Source organism: Poecile atricapillus, chromosome 2 (genome assembly GCF_030490865.1).
Source record: "Poecile atricapillus isolate bPoeAtr1 chromosome 2, bPoeAtr1.hap1, whole genome shotgun sequence".
Taxonomy (NCBI): Eukaryota; Metazoa; Chordata; class Aves; order Passeriformes; family Paridae; genus Poecile; species Poecile atricapillus.
The window spans coordinates 10,146,890-10,162,715 of NC_081250.1; the positions used below are offsets into that span (position 1 = coordinate 10,146,890).

General features: G+C 39.3%; 1 protein-coding gene across 7 annotated transcripts in view; it reads left to right on the plus strand.

Annotated features, from left to right (window-relative positions):
• The window catches only part of ZMYND11 (zinc finger MYND-type containing 11), a 105,032-nt gene that overhangs the window by 70,472 nt on the left and 18,734 nt on the right, over window positions 1-15,826 (plus strand). For 4 of the 7 annotated variants that reach the window (XM_058831552.1, XM_058831554.1, XM_058831555.1 and 1 more), the window contains exons 4-6: window positions 3,908-3,952; window positions 6,689-6,850; window positions 15,698-15,775. In XM_058831552.1, coding sequence (XP_058687535.1) covers window positions 3,908-3,952; window positions 6,689-6,850; window positions 15,698-15,775 — 285 coding nt within the window. Of the gene's footprint in view, window positions 1-3,277; window positions 3,439-3,907; window positions 3,953-6,688; window positions 6,851-15,697; window positions 15,776-15,826 lie in introns of those variants that run through there. The other 3 variants (XM_058831558.1, XM_058831556.1, XM_058831557.1) reach the window with 3 other exon arrangements.

The following is a 15,826-nucleotide window of genomic DNA, read 5'->3' on the forward strand; positions in this document are numbered from 1 at the left end:
ATGCTGGTGTCTGAGTGGAAACTGGTACATCTGCCAGAGACCCCTGATAAGCTGGAGATTTCTTACTGGCTAGTATACCCAGTGAGATAGAGCCTGTTTAAAATAGAGGCCAGTGTGCACATACCACATCCACTTGCACTCTGAAAAAAAAAAAAAGGAGTAAGGCTCCCATCTGTGCAGCTCTACAGATAATCAGCCACACTTTGTAAAACTCCTCTTACTACAGAGAAGTTACATGGAAGTTGAACAGAATTGCAAAAGCAGTGGATAGATGGACAAAGGGAGGCATTTCAAAGATGAGCTGGTTTAGCATTTCTGCAGCTCATCAGGGCTGTTAGCAACTGCTCCTGTCCAAGCCTGTTTCAGGTTCCCTTTAGTGTGGGGCAGGGATTCCAGTATTGACACTTTGAGAGAAGTACAAAACAGATAAATGGAGTGGGCAGTAGCTATTTGCAGCAAATGTAGAAGTAAGAAGCATTTCTTCAGGTTCTGCACCAGAGGACAGAAGTCTCATAGGTAGTGCACTCCCACCGCGGTTCCCGATAGTTGTGAGTCATAAAGATGTACTGCAAGGTTTTAGCAATTACCTTTAGTAAAGCTCATGTCTAATTGAGAAAGCTTTGATGGAGCAGATGCTGCCTGAAAAAGACAGAAAGGAACTGATTTATTAAGAATGGAAAATGTGTTTAGACAGAAATAGATTCTGCTTTGTTTAATGTGAGTGGGGGCATAGGTTCCTGCAGCATACTCTGAGTCCTCGTAAGGAGTGGACCCAGATATCAGAGAAGAGTAATGAAATGGTAGATATATCCATGTTAGAATGCAGTACCACCCCTTCTTACATAATAAAAGCTTTTAATTTACAGCAGAAAGTTTGAAATATGACAGATTAAGTAGAGAAGATAGCAATTACTTCCCAATAGCAGATGATGATGATGGATGCATGTTGCCAAACCTAAGCAAAATCAAAGACGTGAAAAAAATGTGCATCATTCTTGTGAGGCATTTATTTCAGTGTATCTTTCTACTTGATATGGACTGGTAGTCAACTCTGTTGGGTTCCAGTGAAGAGTTACTGAAGGCCAGCAAAGAAACCTTGACATCAGAACCCAAGATTTTAAAAGCTTCTCTCTTAGTTGAAGGGGGGAAAATGTAAAGAACTCAGATGTTAAAGCTGATAGAGGTGAGAAGAGATTAAAGTGTTCCTTATGGCTGTTCCCAAATCCTAAAATATCAGAATCCAGAACATTTGCTTCAGAACTATATCTTTAAATTGGCCATGACCTATCTCATTGCATGTTAAAGAAATGGGAATCTGAGAAATAGTAGAAACTCATTTATTGACATTCTTTAAAGGGTTATGAAGTAGTCATGGAAAGATTATACTAAAGTCTTGGGGTGGTAATTTGAAAATTTCTTGAAATAAATATAACATGCAAATACTACTATTTTAAAATAATTTATATTTTTTAAATTCTTTCTGCTGGCATGGACCTTGTTGCCATTCTAGATTCTACCATCGTGACAAGCCAAGTGTTTTGATACACAGTGGGTGAAATCTACTGTGTACTTGCTAATACTCTTCCTTTAGACTAGTGAAAAACTGCTCTAAGTTTCTTATCCACTGGGCACCTGGAGCTGTAGGGACTGTTAAAACATAGACACCATGCAGGGCTGACAGGGAGTTTGTGCACAGGGGGGTCTGAATGCAAATCTGGTCATCTGGAAGGAACTGTGTGTGTGTGCATGAGTGTAGGGGAGAGGGAGAGGAACACCACAGCAGCACACACGTAAAAGAAACACTGGAGAAGCACTTACAACAGAACACCTGGGGGAAAAAAAAGTGCAAAGAGGGCTATGGGACAAGTGCCACACAGGAAATGCTGAGAACCATGAATGATTTCCTTCATTTGCTTCATATGGAATTTAGGACAACAGAACTGTATGTATACTGTTCATAAATAAACATGATTGTGCCAAAGGGTAACTGACTTATAACTGTCTGTCCCATCTATGTGACCCTTTTTTTTTTTTAGCTTACTGTTTGGGTCCAAAGGATATCCATAATTTGGATTGTTTGGGAAATCTAGTTCAACAGTGTGAAACCAGCAAATCCCCATAAGGGGGAGTCTCATGAATAGAGTTTTGCTTTTTTCCCCCCCTCCTTTTTCCTCTCTCCACCTGATAGTAGAGTGACTTAATACCGAGTATCTGGGCTACCATTAAGGGACTTGGAGAAAACAGATTAACAGGTAAGAAATGAGCTATGTTAATGGAATGTGCATTATAAAGAGGCAAAGTGGTCCTTTTAGACAAAGTCTAAGAAAGGAGGTTATACTGTTTTCATGTGTTATGCCTACATATAATTTGTATGAAAATGAAAATTTATTACTTGTTTTAACATCTTTTTTTTTATAATAATTACGGGCTTGCTGTGCTGTGGAAGTGACCTAATAGTTACAATTGTGACCTCTAAGTTATTGTTAATTTTACTGTCAGTATGTGCTTCACATCTCCTACTTAATGGTATGCTAATTGTACAGCAGGATGTCACATTCTCCAACATACAGATTCCCTATTTCAATTACAGCTAAGTAAATCTCCATTACTAATGAGTAAGCATTTCTTTTCCATGTACATTTGCATTATAATGGACATTTTCTTTGTGCACTAAAATTATTCTTTCCTTGACAACAACTATGTATTTTATTTTACAGTAAAGGCTACGACATGGTGATTCATTCCTTTCTGTTGGGTTTATCTGTATTTAAATTGTCAAATGTTCTGGATAGCCTGACATTTTCTATCCCATGTTATTTTTCTGTACTTCCAGAATAAATGTATGTATTTGCTTTAAGACAGCCTACTTAAGACAAATGACAAAGAAAAGTAAGCTTACGTGACGGTCATAAATTAAGATGTACTTTTGAAATTGTTGCAGTACTTCACTCACGTCGCTGAGAAATCTCAGCTATTTATGTCAGTGCAAAGTGACCTTTATGATGTAATGTTTGACGGATTTGGGTATAAAGAACAAGTGACCACATGTGGCCCATATGATTGCAAGGTCCCGCTCTGCCTAACAGAGCGTGGTTCTTTGGCTATTACACACAGTCCCCCGAACTCACTTGCTGCGCTGCTGATGCATAGATCCACGAGTGCAGCGGGCAGCTGGGCAGAACGAAGGGGGAAGGCCTCCTGTTGGATCTGAGTTACGCAGCTTTGCTGCCAAATCCGCTCCGTCTCGGGGCCAGTCACTGGTGCCGCTGAACCGCTGAACTTGGGCAGCCGGCAGAGGATTCCCATTGTCTGCCAGCACAGTGACCCAGGAGACCCTCCCTGCCCTGCGCCAGGAACTGAGCCCCTGTGGCGGAGATCCTTCCTTCGGTCTGCATGGCCCTGGGAAAATGTATCACCTTTTATACACAATTAAGGACTGTGAGTTTTATTCATAAAGTGATAGCCTAACCTTTGATAATGTGCAGCAAAGGTGTTGCTTTGCTTTTGGTGGGGCCGCTCTCTATGCAGTAAATTATGTATGTTAGAAGGTTTTTTTAGATGCCCACAGAAGGTTTATGTGTCAAAGAGAGTGCATTAATTAACGATCATTCATATTCATGATGATTTTTAAATCGGCCTGGTGGTGGGTGTGTATATGGATAGGAATGATGGGTGTTGGGTTCTTTAAATCATTTAAGTACATGGGATATTTTAAAGAAATAAAATGTGGTGAAAGTGCCAGGTAGCATTCCAGGAATGCAGGAGGAAATGTATGCAACCAGAAGTTAGAACTAACAGATTGATTTCCTGGTCACTGTGCATGAATTCTTTCTAGCCTTGTGTATATCCTGATAATCAGATGGCTTACAGTATAGATACAAAGTTTGTTTTGTTTTTATTTTGAAAGGCCTACGGTATGCAGCCTTTTTCCCAGACAGCAGCAAAAAACAAGGTGAACAATTTTTGCACTATGTGGTTTTGAATTCTGTCATATTTTCTATTACGTTTCTGTCTTCCATTAGGATAGCTTAGTCTCCTCTCTTAGCCACCACCATCATCCATATCCCTGCGGGTCCCGAGTTGGGTGTGCATCCCGTGTGCGCGGCGGGCTCCGGGGCTGCCGGTGGCCGCTCGGATGTCGCAGCTCCCGGCGCTGCCCTTGGGCCGCCGCTTTCGGGAGCGCCCGGCGACACCTGGCGGTGCGAGCGGGAACTGCAGCCCCGCCGCGCCCGCGGCCGCCGGAGCGTCCTGACCTGCCCGACCCCGAGCGCCGGCAGCCTGATCTGGGCACGGCCAAACTAATCCCATTTCCTGCATGAAAATAAATAAATACGTGGATAAACAGAGTGCTGGGAGCACATTCCCCTCCCATTCACACTTAGGTAAACCGAGAGAAGCGATAACCGACATTTCATTGCTGTTGGAGGAAAATTAATGCCTCTGACCTCGCTATTGAAGTCAATAGTCCACAAGGGTTATGTACCTTTTTTTGTCTTTTTTTACTAGCCTCTCAAATATATTGCACAAATGAATGTTTGATGTATATTTATGCACTAAATATACTGCATTAAACTAAAACTTTTTTCTGTGGAAAACCTTGTATTTAGAAATAATGAGGTTTTCAAAACTACATATACTGAATACTGAAGGAAGCTTTTTCTGGTGTTTTATTTAACGTCATGGTTTCTGGCTTGAGTGTATGATTTTCCTTGCCAGCAAATATATTTCCGTATGTTTATGAAATTCCACGTCTCTTAGCCAGCATATTTCTTAACAATGGAATATCTGGGAGATACGAATATGTAACTAGCACAAATAAAAATTAAGAATCTTGGAATCCTGATTCTGTGGTGAAATTGCATGACCTCTTGGGGTCTTTTCAGTTTAATTTTTATCTATACATTTAAGCAAAACTGATTATTTTTCTTGTTTAATTGGCCCTTTGCAGCCACATGATTTTTTTTTTTTCATTTCATACATACAGTTAAAATAAATTAAATACAAAACGCTATCGTGATTTTTTTCTCAGTCTGCGGGCAAATCAAGTACCAACAATGCAGTATCTTTAGTTGTTTACAAAATATCCTCAAGAAAGGGCTCCCAAAGTACACAGCCACTGGACTTTGGAAGGGGAAAGATTTGGTGAAACAATAATGTGTTCTTTATAGCCAAATTTGGTGGTGTTATGCCATTTTGAGATATACAGAATTTGCCAATAAAATGAAATGAAGAGAAATGACAAAAGATCAAGTTACACTGTTAATCTGCACAACAAAGGAGGGCAAAGTTCTGAATTCAAAAATAACTGGTGAAGATTTCATAGGGCGGCTTTTCCCCCTCTAAACTTGCTGCCCCTGCAATCCTACATTCATGGTACATCAACTTTAGTGCAGGCAGGCTGGGTTGAGGCTGTCCCAAAAACTCTTGTGTTCATGGGGCTCTGGTCAGATGAGTTCTGTACACAACACAGCTTCTTCAGCACAAGGGACTGGAAGCGCCACTTGAGTGTGGCACTTCTTACACTGCTCCACCGGAGGAGACCTTTCACACAAAGACTGCAGTTCCCAGGCACAGAATAATGAAAATCAGACAAATGCCAGTGCTGGCAGTTGGTGGGAATTGCTAACTCCACCTTTACAACATGACATTAGAAATAGCTTGACCAGATTTTTATCAAGATAATTTATTGAAGAATAGGAGTAGTTTTTTTCAGAGATCTCTACCCATTGAAAAGTGACATTTGACATGAAAAGGCATTGGGAGTTTTATCTGAGATATGACAGCTATTTTTTCTTCTAAGTGTAGAGAAAACCATGGCGTTTCAGATAACAAACATAAACATTTAACAGTGGCCACTGGCAATTCTGCTTGGTTTTAGAACTATAGATTCCTAGAGCAAAATTCTGCCTCCAAATTATATGCATGCTGCTCTGATTTATTTCAGCAAAGCTTGTGCACGTTTCAAAGGTCAGAATTTGGCCGTTGGGGGTGAATTTTCAAGGAAGAGTATATTAAAGACATCTGTGCATCAGCAGAACCATATCCTTTGTCTTCTATAGAACATTTCAGGAATGAGCCCGGTGCTATTGAGCAGGGCAAGTGAAACATATATTTTTTGGATTGCATTGGGATTGCTTAGCAGAAACATTTCTTGCAGTAATTGGTTCATGATTTCATTTATTTCTTGTAACTCAACACTTTGATGCTGAAAAGTTGTCAGTTTTAAGAGAGTAAAGAGCCTGGAAGGGACCACCCTTCAGAAATTACAGTTGAAAATATAATGTAACAATCAAACTAAGGGAAATAGTCCAAGAAAATAGCTATGGTCTGTTGAGGCGCACAAACTTTTGTTTGCAATCTAATACAGAGAGGTCAACAAATGTTTTACACAAAGGTAGAAAACAAACCCACTTTTCATTGTGGACAGAGCTCATATTTGAAATTGCAACTAATCAGACACTTGAAAAAATTAAAACTTGGCATTCATATTCTATTGGAATTACTATGTATTAAATTGATGAAGACCTTTAAGCACATAGGTTTTCCCCTGTTTTTTTAAACATTATACACTTCTTTAAAATGTTTATAATGTCTAATTGCTGCTGGATTTCAAGACATATCAATTTTGTTCTTAGTTCCTGCAGATTTTGACAGAATGTCATACCAAAATATTTTGTATTTTTTGTAGGACTGGGAAACAGAAAATCATGACTGGTATTGTTTTGAATGCCATTTGCCTGGAGAGGTGTTGATATGTGACCTGTGTTTTCGTGTGTATCATTCCAAGTGTTTGTCTGATGAGTTCAGGCTTAGAGACAGCAGTAGTCACTGGCAGTGCCCAGTTTGCAGGGTGAGTACCTATGAGATTTAATGTGCTGATTAGAAGATTGATATTCATTAATAGATTTATTAAGGTGCCCAGATGGTCTGGCCAGGTTAATGGGTAAAGAACTGACTATTGAAACAATGGTACATACCTAGAGCATCTGTACAGAGGTACCAAAATGTGGTGCATGTAGCAGATGGCCATTTTTGAAGACTCCAGCAAGTTTTACTTGCACAGTACCCTGTGCCAGAGTGTGAGCACCTGAGTGAAGTGTGGGAACCTTCAACAAGCGTAAACAAATTGCTGTATAAGATGCTATTGTTTTTATTTAATGTTGTTTCAATGAATCATTTTTGTATTTTGATGACTTGCATTCTTAATATTTTATTGGAATGGTATTTTCACATTATAAAGCCACAATCATGTTATTGATGAGGCTAGTATCAAAAATATGGAGTTAAATCCTACTTGTCATTTACTGATGTGGATTCTATTGGTGCAAAAAGGGCAATCTGGATTTCACTCATGGCATCCATGTCTGTGCTGCTTTTTCTTTAAAAATGCTATTACGAGTATGGCAGGGAGACAGCAAAAAGCATTTGTTATATACTTTCCGAGAATGGGCAGATATGTTGTGTACATATCATTAGAAGATTAAACATTCTGGTGCTTACTGGTACCTAGCCTTGAATCAGCCAAATACCTGTTGCTGTTGGCATCTCTGTGTCACCTCCCCAAATGGAGCACTTCACTAGGCTTCCTACAGACCTAGGCTCCCTTGTGGAAGGAATAATGCATGTGAATGGTTCAGATAAAATTGTTGCTACAGAAAGGCATAAAACTGCCAGTTCCACTCTGCCTAGGATTGCTGGAGACAGAGGCAATTCCTTTGCTAAAAGCTTGGATTAGCTGTAAGCAGCAGACTGACCTTAAGATGATCTGTGCTGCAAGGAATGTAAGTTTTCAGGCACTTAGTGGGATGGGGAAGCAGTTGTTAAAAACACGTGGATTGTTATGTTTCAAAACAGCACTTTTTAACTGTTGTTACCTTAGAATGAGTTCCAGAAAACCTGTTGCTGTTGCCTCAGATTGGGAGCTCTCTGGGTTTAGGAAGAAAATCAGGCCTGCCTCAATGAAGCTGAAAGTAATGAAAAAGAAGTAGTGGCAGGGAAAAAACGGTTAAGAATAAAGACATATACTGTATTCTCCATATTGAACTGCTAGCATTTAATTTAGCTACTCAACATTCCCTCTGCTAAAAACAAAAAGTATGACCATATATAGATGAATTACTTTCAGGTTTTTTAAATAAATCTCTAAGAATTGTTGGGTCTTATTATAAGTATTGATAATTCCTATAATTAGTTAGATTTAGGTAAACTGCATCCAGTCTTCACTTGAGTTTGCCAGGAATTTTAGATGACGCCTGGTGAAGGTAGAGAATGTGGATGGTTTATGCCACCTTGTATATGAGGTGGTTTCATAACATCTATCTTGTACCATGGATGTCCTCAGAGTGGAAATGCTGAATCATTGCTTGAAATATGCTCTGATACGTCAGCTTTGAGAACAGTTTGACTTTCATCATGAAGCCCTGAAGTCCTTTATGGCAATGATATTAAATAAATGTTTACCTTAAAAAAAAAAAAATCCTGTGAAACTCGAGCCATGTGCTCTCTGCCTATCTTTCTGCATATTGGTTCCTTTTTTGTTATTCAAATATTAAAGAGAGGTTTTAGGGGCTCGTAAATACTTCCTGCCCCAGAGGCCTTTGGCTTGCTTAGTGCCTCAGGTGATGATCAACCTATTTTTGTGGATATTGCCATTGTGAATGCCATGGCATCCTTCTCCCCCTCTGCCAGCAGCTCCTGTTTTTTCTTGTCATTAATTCAAATCCCTTCAAGCCCTAATTCTGCAAACTTGGACTAAGGAGGCTTGCACAGTCTGTAAGTGAGGGAGTCAGCATCCTTGTGTCAGTATTCATCCTTCAGTATTCTGCTACTTTCTCCCCACCCTCCTAGGAAATGACTGCTCTAATTTCATTTTAAAAGCAAGAAAGTGGCCTACATTCAAAAAAACTAATAATGTGGAGAGAGCCCTGGCTGATGTCCAGAGGGCATAACAGAGCTTAACCATCTCGCATAAGGGCAGTGGGGGATTTACACTGCATTTTCAGCAGTAAATATGTATCTTCAAGAAAAGTGATAGCTGGGACAAAGAGATACATGTATTTTCATATTTAATTCCATAACTGGACATAGCACTTTTGACTTGGAGATTTCAAAGCTTTTTATAAAGGTGAAGTAAAAATATGTTTAAAACATAATATATTGGGAGAAATAATTAAAGAATTCATTCTTATGTAAAGATTGCTTCTGTAATGCTGCCAAGGTCAGCAAGCCTTTGGATTTTTCATCTCACAATTGCTGGTTCTATTAGTTTGATCAACCTGTGCAGCTTTATCCTGCACACTTGACTACTCAGAAATATTTTATAAAGGCCATTGCTAAAGATTTGTTCATAACTTTAAATTTTTTTTTCCTCCCATATCATTTATAACAATCCCTTTCAAACCTTGTTCTGAACTCTGTTTGCCTGTCTGTGTTTTTTTTTCTATTGCATCCATAAACAACAATCTACAGTTCCTCATTTTTCTTTTTTTAAATTGATGGTACCACTCTGAATATTTTTGTACCCTATATAACTCTCAGCAGGAGTCAAAAGTCAAACAAAGTTCAATTCAAACCACATTGCACTGATTGAAAATTTTCCCTGACTGTTGACTAATCATTGTCTTAAGTGAAATAAATTGGCATTATCAGCAAAATTCCTGGTAGACAGGTCACAGGAGAAAAACTTAATATTGAATGAGCTTAGAGATTACATTTTTCACTACTGGAGTGGTCCATTACAGACAGGGTTAGTCAACTCGGTCTCTGAAGGATGTAGGAAACTTCTACATTTATTGCTTCTCTTCAGTTAAATAAAATGAGGGAATTAATTTTTTTCAGCTGTTAATTTAGTACCTAAAGACTACAAAAAGTGTTGCCAAAATACTAATTTTTTGGAGGGGGAATAGATATATAAAAAATTACAAATAGAAGAATATCAATCATGTTGGTGTAGCTGACTTGTATTATTTCTTGTCTAAAAATCCAAATCTAGAAAAAAAAATATTATAAGAAGACAAAATGAAGCATTTTGATATATTATTTGTCCCAGAGAAATAGATTTTGATTCATGAAACACAAAGAAAGAATTAGTCGTGTGGTTTCACTTGGCTCCTAAAGTTTTTTACAATCATCTGATCAGAGATTAGTGTTCCATGCATGTTCTTTGCAAGGACTTATAGCCAATTTACCTATCATAGTGGGTATTCCAGTATTCCTGGAGTTTATAGATAGGAGACCAAAGTAATCTGTAGAGCTTAAGATATTAAATACTGTGCTGGTAAGTATTCTATAGATAGGCTTTTTCTGAGTTCTGCTGCTATACTGAGCATTTCCTAGAGTACATAAAAATAAACCATTATGCAGTTCACAATCAACTTCAGACAAAATTTGACAAGTGAGAATGACAAGCATTAGAAAGTTAGAAGCACAGGAAGATGGAGGTTACTTAAGTGAAGTTACTCAAGTGCTTAGATCAGGGGGGTTTAAGTACCAGCTGTCAGTCAAGGTGGTTAATGTAAAATACAAGGAAGGAGGAAAGAGCTTTATTAACTTATTTCATAGTGTTATGGTGGGAGTTTGAGACCTGTATGGGGAAACATATTCTTGAAACAGTATTTGGCATGATCACACAAATAGTAGTCGTGGATGGATGGGTAAAGGGAAGTCCTAGTGTAGGACCAGCTTCAGCAGCACATGGCTCAGTGCACAGAGCCCCCAGCTGTGAGGTGCTTGTCCTCACCAGTCCCCCCCATGCACCCTGGAGTAAATCAGGGAGCTGACAGAACTGGGCACTGCACAGGATAGACTAAAGTATAAAGGAATGTGTCCACAGCAGTGAGAAAACTGAGAAACCTCCACTTAGAGCCTCCTGCCACCTTCTTTGTGCAGATAAAAGCATATTTAATTCATATGATGTTTCATATTCAGAAAGTGCTTAATGCACCATACAAGTAGAAATCAATTTGTGGATTCAGCTGTAACATTTCAAAAAGCATCTGATGCTTTAAAAAGTCTAATTTTACTACATCTGATCATGAAAGAGGCAAGTCTTAGGGCATATTTTGCTCCTGCAGAAGCTTTTCTGTGTGATACTTAGGGCACACAGTGCATCGATTGCTCAGAGACCCATTCCATGTGCTGCATACCTTTCTTAATGGTACAGGAAATCTGAGGACCTGAGGGTTGGAAGTTTGAGACGGCAGCAGAGCGGTAAAGCTTTCCATATGTAGCACCAAATTCCTCTGGCAATTAAGCCCTAAAAAAGTCCAAGGGCCAGTGTGTAAAGCAAGAAGTTTCTAAAGAGCAGCGGTGAGTGTATGTTAGACTCATGCTCATAGTTCCTCTCTGCAACCCCTGGAAACCTGAATTGCTTCTGAAAATGATGCCTTAGAAACATGTATCTGTCATTGAGCAGCCTTCATATAATCCATCACTGAACTAAAATGCAGCTCTTTGATGAGTGTATACACAGGACAGGTGAGAGAGGAAGGGAAAAAATATTCATTATGGGAGATTTTAGGGAAATGGAAACCTCTTTAAACAGTGTAAATGTAATTTAAATGCTTATAGCTAGACAGAATGCTGGCACTGACACCTTTCATTTCTTAGAGCTTCCCTATTTTTTTTCTTTCCAAATGGAAGACTGCAGCAACTGCAGCACAGTGGCCACTGCCACCCTGGGAGTTGAGAGCTAACTCAGAGTGCAGAGATTTGTCACTTCCATCATCCCTGGTGCTACTGCAGGATGGAGTGTTTCTCGGAAATGCCTCTGGCTTCTCTAGCCTCGTGGTTTGTAAAGGCTTGCAGTGAAGCCCTGCACTATAAGTATGTCAGAATTGCTAAATAAGTCACACCTGTATGGTGCAATATATTGCTACTATCTTGAACAGCTAGGCAGTATAATTAATCTGGAATATTGAAAATAAAGAGCAATGTAACCTTCAGGTACCAGCTTCTAAGAAACAGATGTGCTGCAGAGAATAAGGCTCATATAAGGTATTTCCTGCACCCACAAGAAAAGAGTTAGGCTGCAGGCTTGGCCTTTCACCTACCAAATCTCATTAATCTTCCACATGAGGATTGCTATTGTGAAGGTTATTACTTCACTCCTTCATCCCCTGTGTAAACACATAGGCTTGACCAAGTCTTTTAGTTTACCTTGATTCAAAGCAGGTTTGCAGGTTTCTCTAAAGCAGTGGTGTGGCTGAGGAATTGTCCATGTTGCAGGTTAATCCCAGCAGGCAGCTAAGCACCACAGGGCTGCACCCTCATGTCTCAACTCCCAGCTGAGAAAGAAAACAAAACAAAGGTGGTGCAAAGGCAATCCCTCCCCACCCCCATGGGTAGATCAATGCCCAGACAGCTCCTGAGTTAAGGATGGCTAAATTCCCCCTAGGCCCTTTCCTCTTCCTTTCTGTTGTTGAGCATGAGGTTTTATGGCATGGAATAGCTCTTTGGTTAGTTCAGGTCGTCTGCCTTGTGTCTCCTCCCAGCCTCTAGTGTACCCCCCATTCCATTCTTGTGGGGCAGAGTGAGAAACTGCCAAGGCCTTTACATGTGCAAGCACTGCTCAGCAAGAGCTGAAACATCCATGTGTTACCAACACTGTTTTGGTCACAAATCTAAACCACAACACCATACCAACTGCTGTGAAGACAATTGCTTTCATCCCAGCCAGACCTGGTACAGTCCTATATTAAGATAATTTATCCCACAAATAGGCTATCTAAAAGTATAAGGATCCTGGCATTTTGGGGGCTGGATTGAATCACAGCAGTCTCCTTGAAACAAACCTGAACTTGAACAAGGTTTCCAGGAGAGTATCTCAGTAGATCTGACAAAAGAGAGTGGATCTTGCCACTATCATTGCTTTTGTTTCCTGAAAGTAGGAAATTAGAAGACCTAATTTTCATTTATATTTTCTTCTATATCATTCTGCCTATAATGGGGACCTGAAAGTGGGTATATTATCTTGTGTCAGAGCAATATAAATAGATTTTATGCAAATCATAGTCCCCATCTAGTATTATCTATTTTCTTGCTTTATGTGGCTCTAAGTTGACTTCTCTGAGAACACTACAAGTCTTCAAAATACAAAGAAGGTTTTTTTTTAATTAGAAACTTACACATTTTCCATTATAACTTCCAAAAAATGTGTGAATGCTGCCTCCTAAATGGCTAATTATTGTTGAAAAGTGAATGAAATGCTAGAAATGTAACTTGCTTTCTGCAAAGAGTAAGCAACCTTGCCATAAAAAGACATTTTGCTGGCTCATGGGTTCCAATTCCCTAAATTTATTACCTTTCAAAATTTAGTAGAGGAACATGGAGATCAAGTTTTTCTTAAAATAAATCAGTGTAGGGAATTGAAGGAAAAGTGGAAAAATTAAAGTTTGCCAGAATTGGCAAGTTAATTATATCATTTTCATTGGTGCTTAAGAGGATATTAATTGCTGACATCGATAACTATACAAAGCCAGCTATCTATCTTTTCTTATGATCTGAAGGATAAGACTGTAAACCATCTATCTCAACAGTCTCTTTCAAACTGTCTTGCCCAGCAAGGCATGAAAAACGGTTCACATGAATTCTGAAATACTTTCAAAGGGTAATAAATTCAGAGCCGTGTCAGAAAAAGAGGTGTAGGACTAGTCAGTGCATGTGAGTTTTATTGTGTCCTTATAAGTTTCAGTCTTTTAAAATGCTGTGTCATTAGCAAGCACACAGCACTCCAGTGCCTGAAATGACAAAATGACAGCAGTGTTTCATAATGCAGATAATTTAATGCACATTTGGGTTTTCATTTGCAGTGGCAATGTTGGTTTATGAGAAACTGAGTAGGTGATTTGAATTCCAGCAGAATGCACGTTCTCGTGGCAGTCAGAGTGAAACATGAATATACAGAATGTGATTCAGATATATAGTGCAGGATAAATTCTCTGTCAGTCCAGAGTTTGGAAGGAAGGAAGGAAGACCAGGAAACCATTAATACTTGCTTAAAGGACCTGTAGGTATTAGAAATACCTGGGGCTGGCCCTTTCCACCACAGAGAATTTCCCAGTCAGGAAGAAGCTGTAGTGTTGTTATGCAGAATGCAGTATCTGAGTAGGTTCGTGACTGAACTGGTATTTCAGCACAGTTTGTAATGATTCTAATTGCTGTTAAGCAATTAAATGAGCAGCTTTGCAGGTAGTGCTCCGTACAGTTTGTTTCAAGCAAGGTAGTAAGTACAATCCTGAAATGTATAGGTTGCAAGTTTGCTGTAGCACAGGGGAACAGCCTGTGGTTTTCAGTGTCCTCAATGTCTTGCAGGAGGAATATAAATAGGGGAGACACTATCAAATCCTATCAGCTTTTTTTGTGCTAATGTGTAATTGTACTCTTGCCAAGTAAATTTGTAAAAGCAAGTGCTCTGTACTCAGTGTGTTGTGCTCCCTATGTCCAGAGTCATATATAAGTAATTCAATGAAAAATAGCACACTTCTAGTGACTGATAATTTTTAAGCCTCTTTAATTTACCTACTAGAACATGGATTCATTTTTTTCTTGTGTTTGCTAAGCAGCCATCATCTGCACAATTATGTGGATCTTGCTAAAGACCATCAGATTTTGAGGATGCAGGGGTCACTGAGCCCATTTGGTCCACATAGTTTGCACACAAGTGGTGAAATGAGGCATGAGAAGGAGAGAACTCAGCCTGGCAGTCAGTGCACAAGGAGGTGTGAGGAGAAGTGAATTCCTTGCAGGAGATGTGAGCAGTTAGAAACACTTCAGGGTAATAGACCCGGAACCCATGCTGTTGTTTCACTGTGCTTTTGTCTTGGAGATCTGCTGCAGGTAAAAGCAAGGAGAAGGTAGCACTTTCCAGCCAGCTGTTGTAGGGCCATGCAGAGCTGAGCACAGCTGCTGTGAGCTGGGGTTGGAAAGGCTGCTTTGTAAGAGCACATTAGGCATTTGCAGAGAGACACCTTCTCTTTAGCAGCACATTTTCGGTATGCAGGGCTTCCCACTAGCTGGGTTATACTTTGAAGGGTGGGGATAAGTCTCTGTAATAGTCTAAGATGAGAGGGAAAAGCTCTGGATCCTGAACTGCTAAAACGTAGTGATCTGTATTCCAGAATCTGGATTAAATTTTCTTAAGGAAGAACCACAAAAATCCCAGACTGCTATGTTTCTTGAGCAGTAAAAAGTGCTCTGAATTTCTACTGGCTAAAGCCAATTTGTCTTCCTCCCAGATGGTGTCATTTTGCTTAGTAAGCACATAATTTGTAGATGGTACAGGATATTATTTTTAAAATTATTTCTTTTTTTACTAAAATTATTAATGCCTTGCTAATAAAAAGACCATTAAATAATTTTTTAGCTGCTCCCTAAAATGACTTTCTTCGTTGCTTTATTCTAATTAGACACTTTTTTTATGAGAGATTTTGACAAACTATTATGGATACAAGTGGAAATAAAACTTGTCATTTTTCTGTAGCTGAAGGTCTCAGCCCAGACATAATTCAAAGCAACATATATAGTCGTTGTGGCGTGTTAGTGTTACTAATTTCCCAGATAAGATTTTCCCTAAGAAATAGTGTTTTATGTGATTCAAAGTTACCTTTTCAAATCAAGTGTTAATGCAGAGAAAATGTTTATTGTCTGGATTTTGAAGTCAAGTTTAAAATAATAATATGATCCCATTTTTCTTTGGCAGAGTATCAAGAAGAAGAACACAAGTAAACAAGAGATGAGCACATACCTGCGATTCATAGTGTCTCGTATGAAGGAGCGGGTGAGTCTGAGACAGCGAGGTTTGTTCAGTGCTGTGCTGCACTGCAGAGGA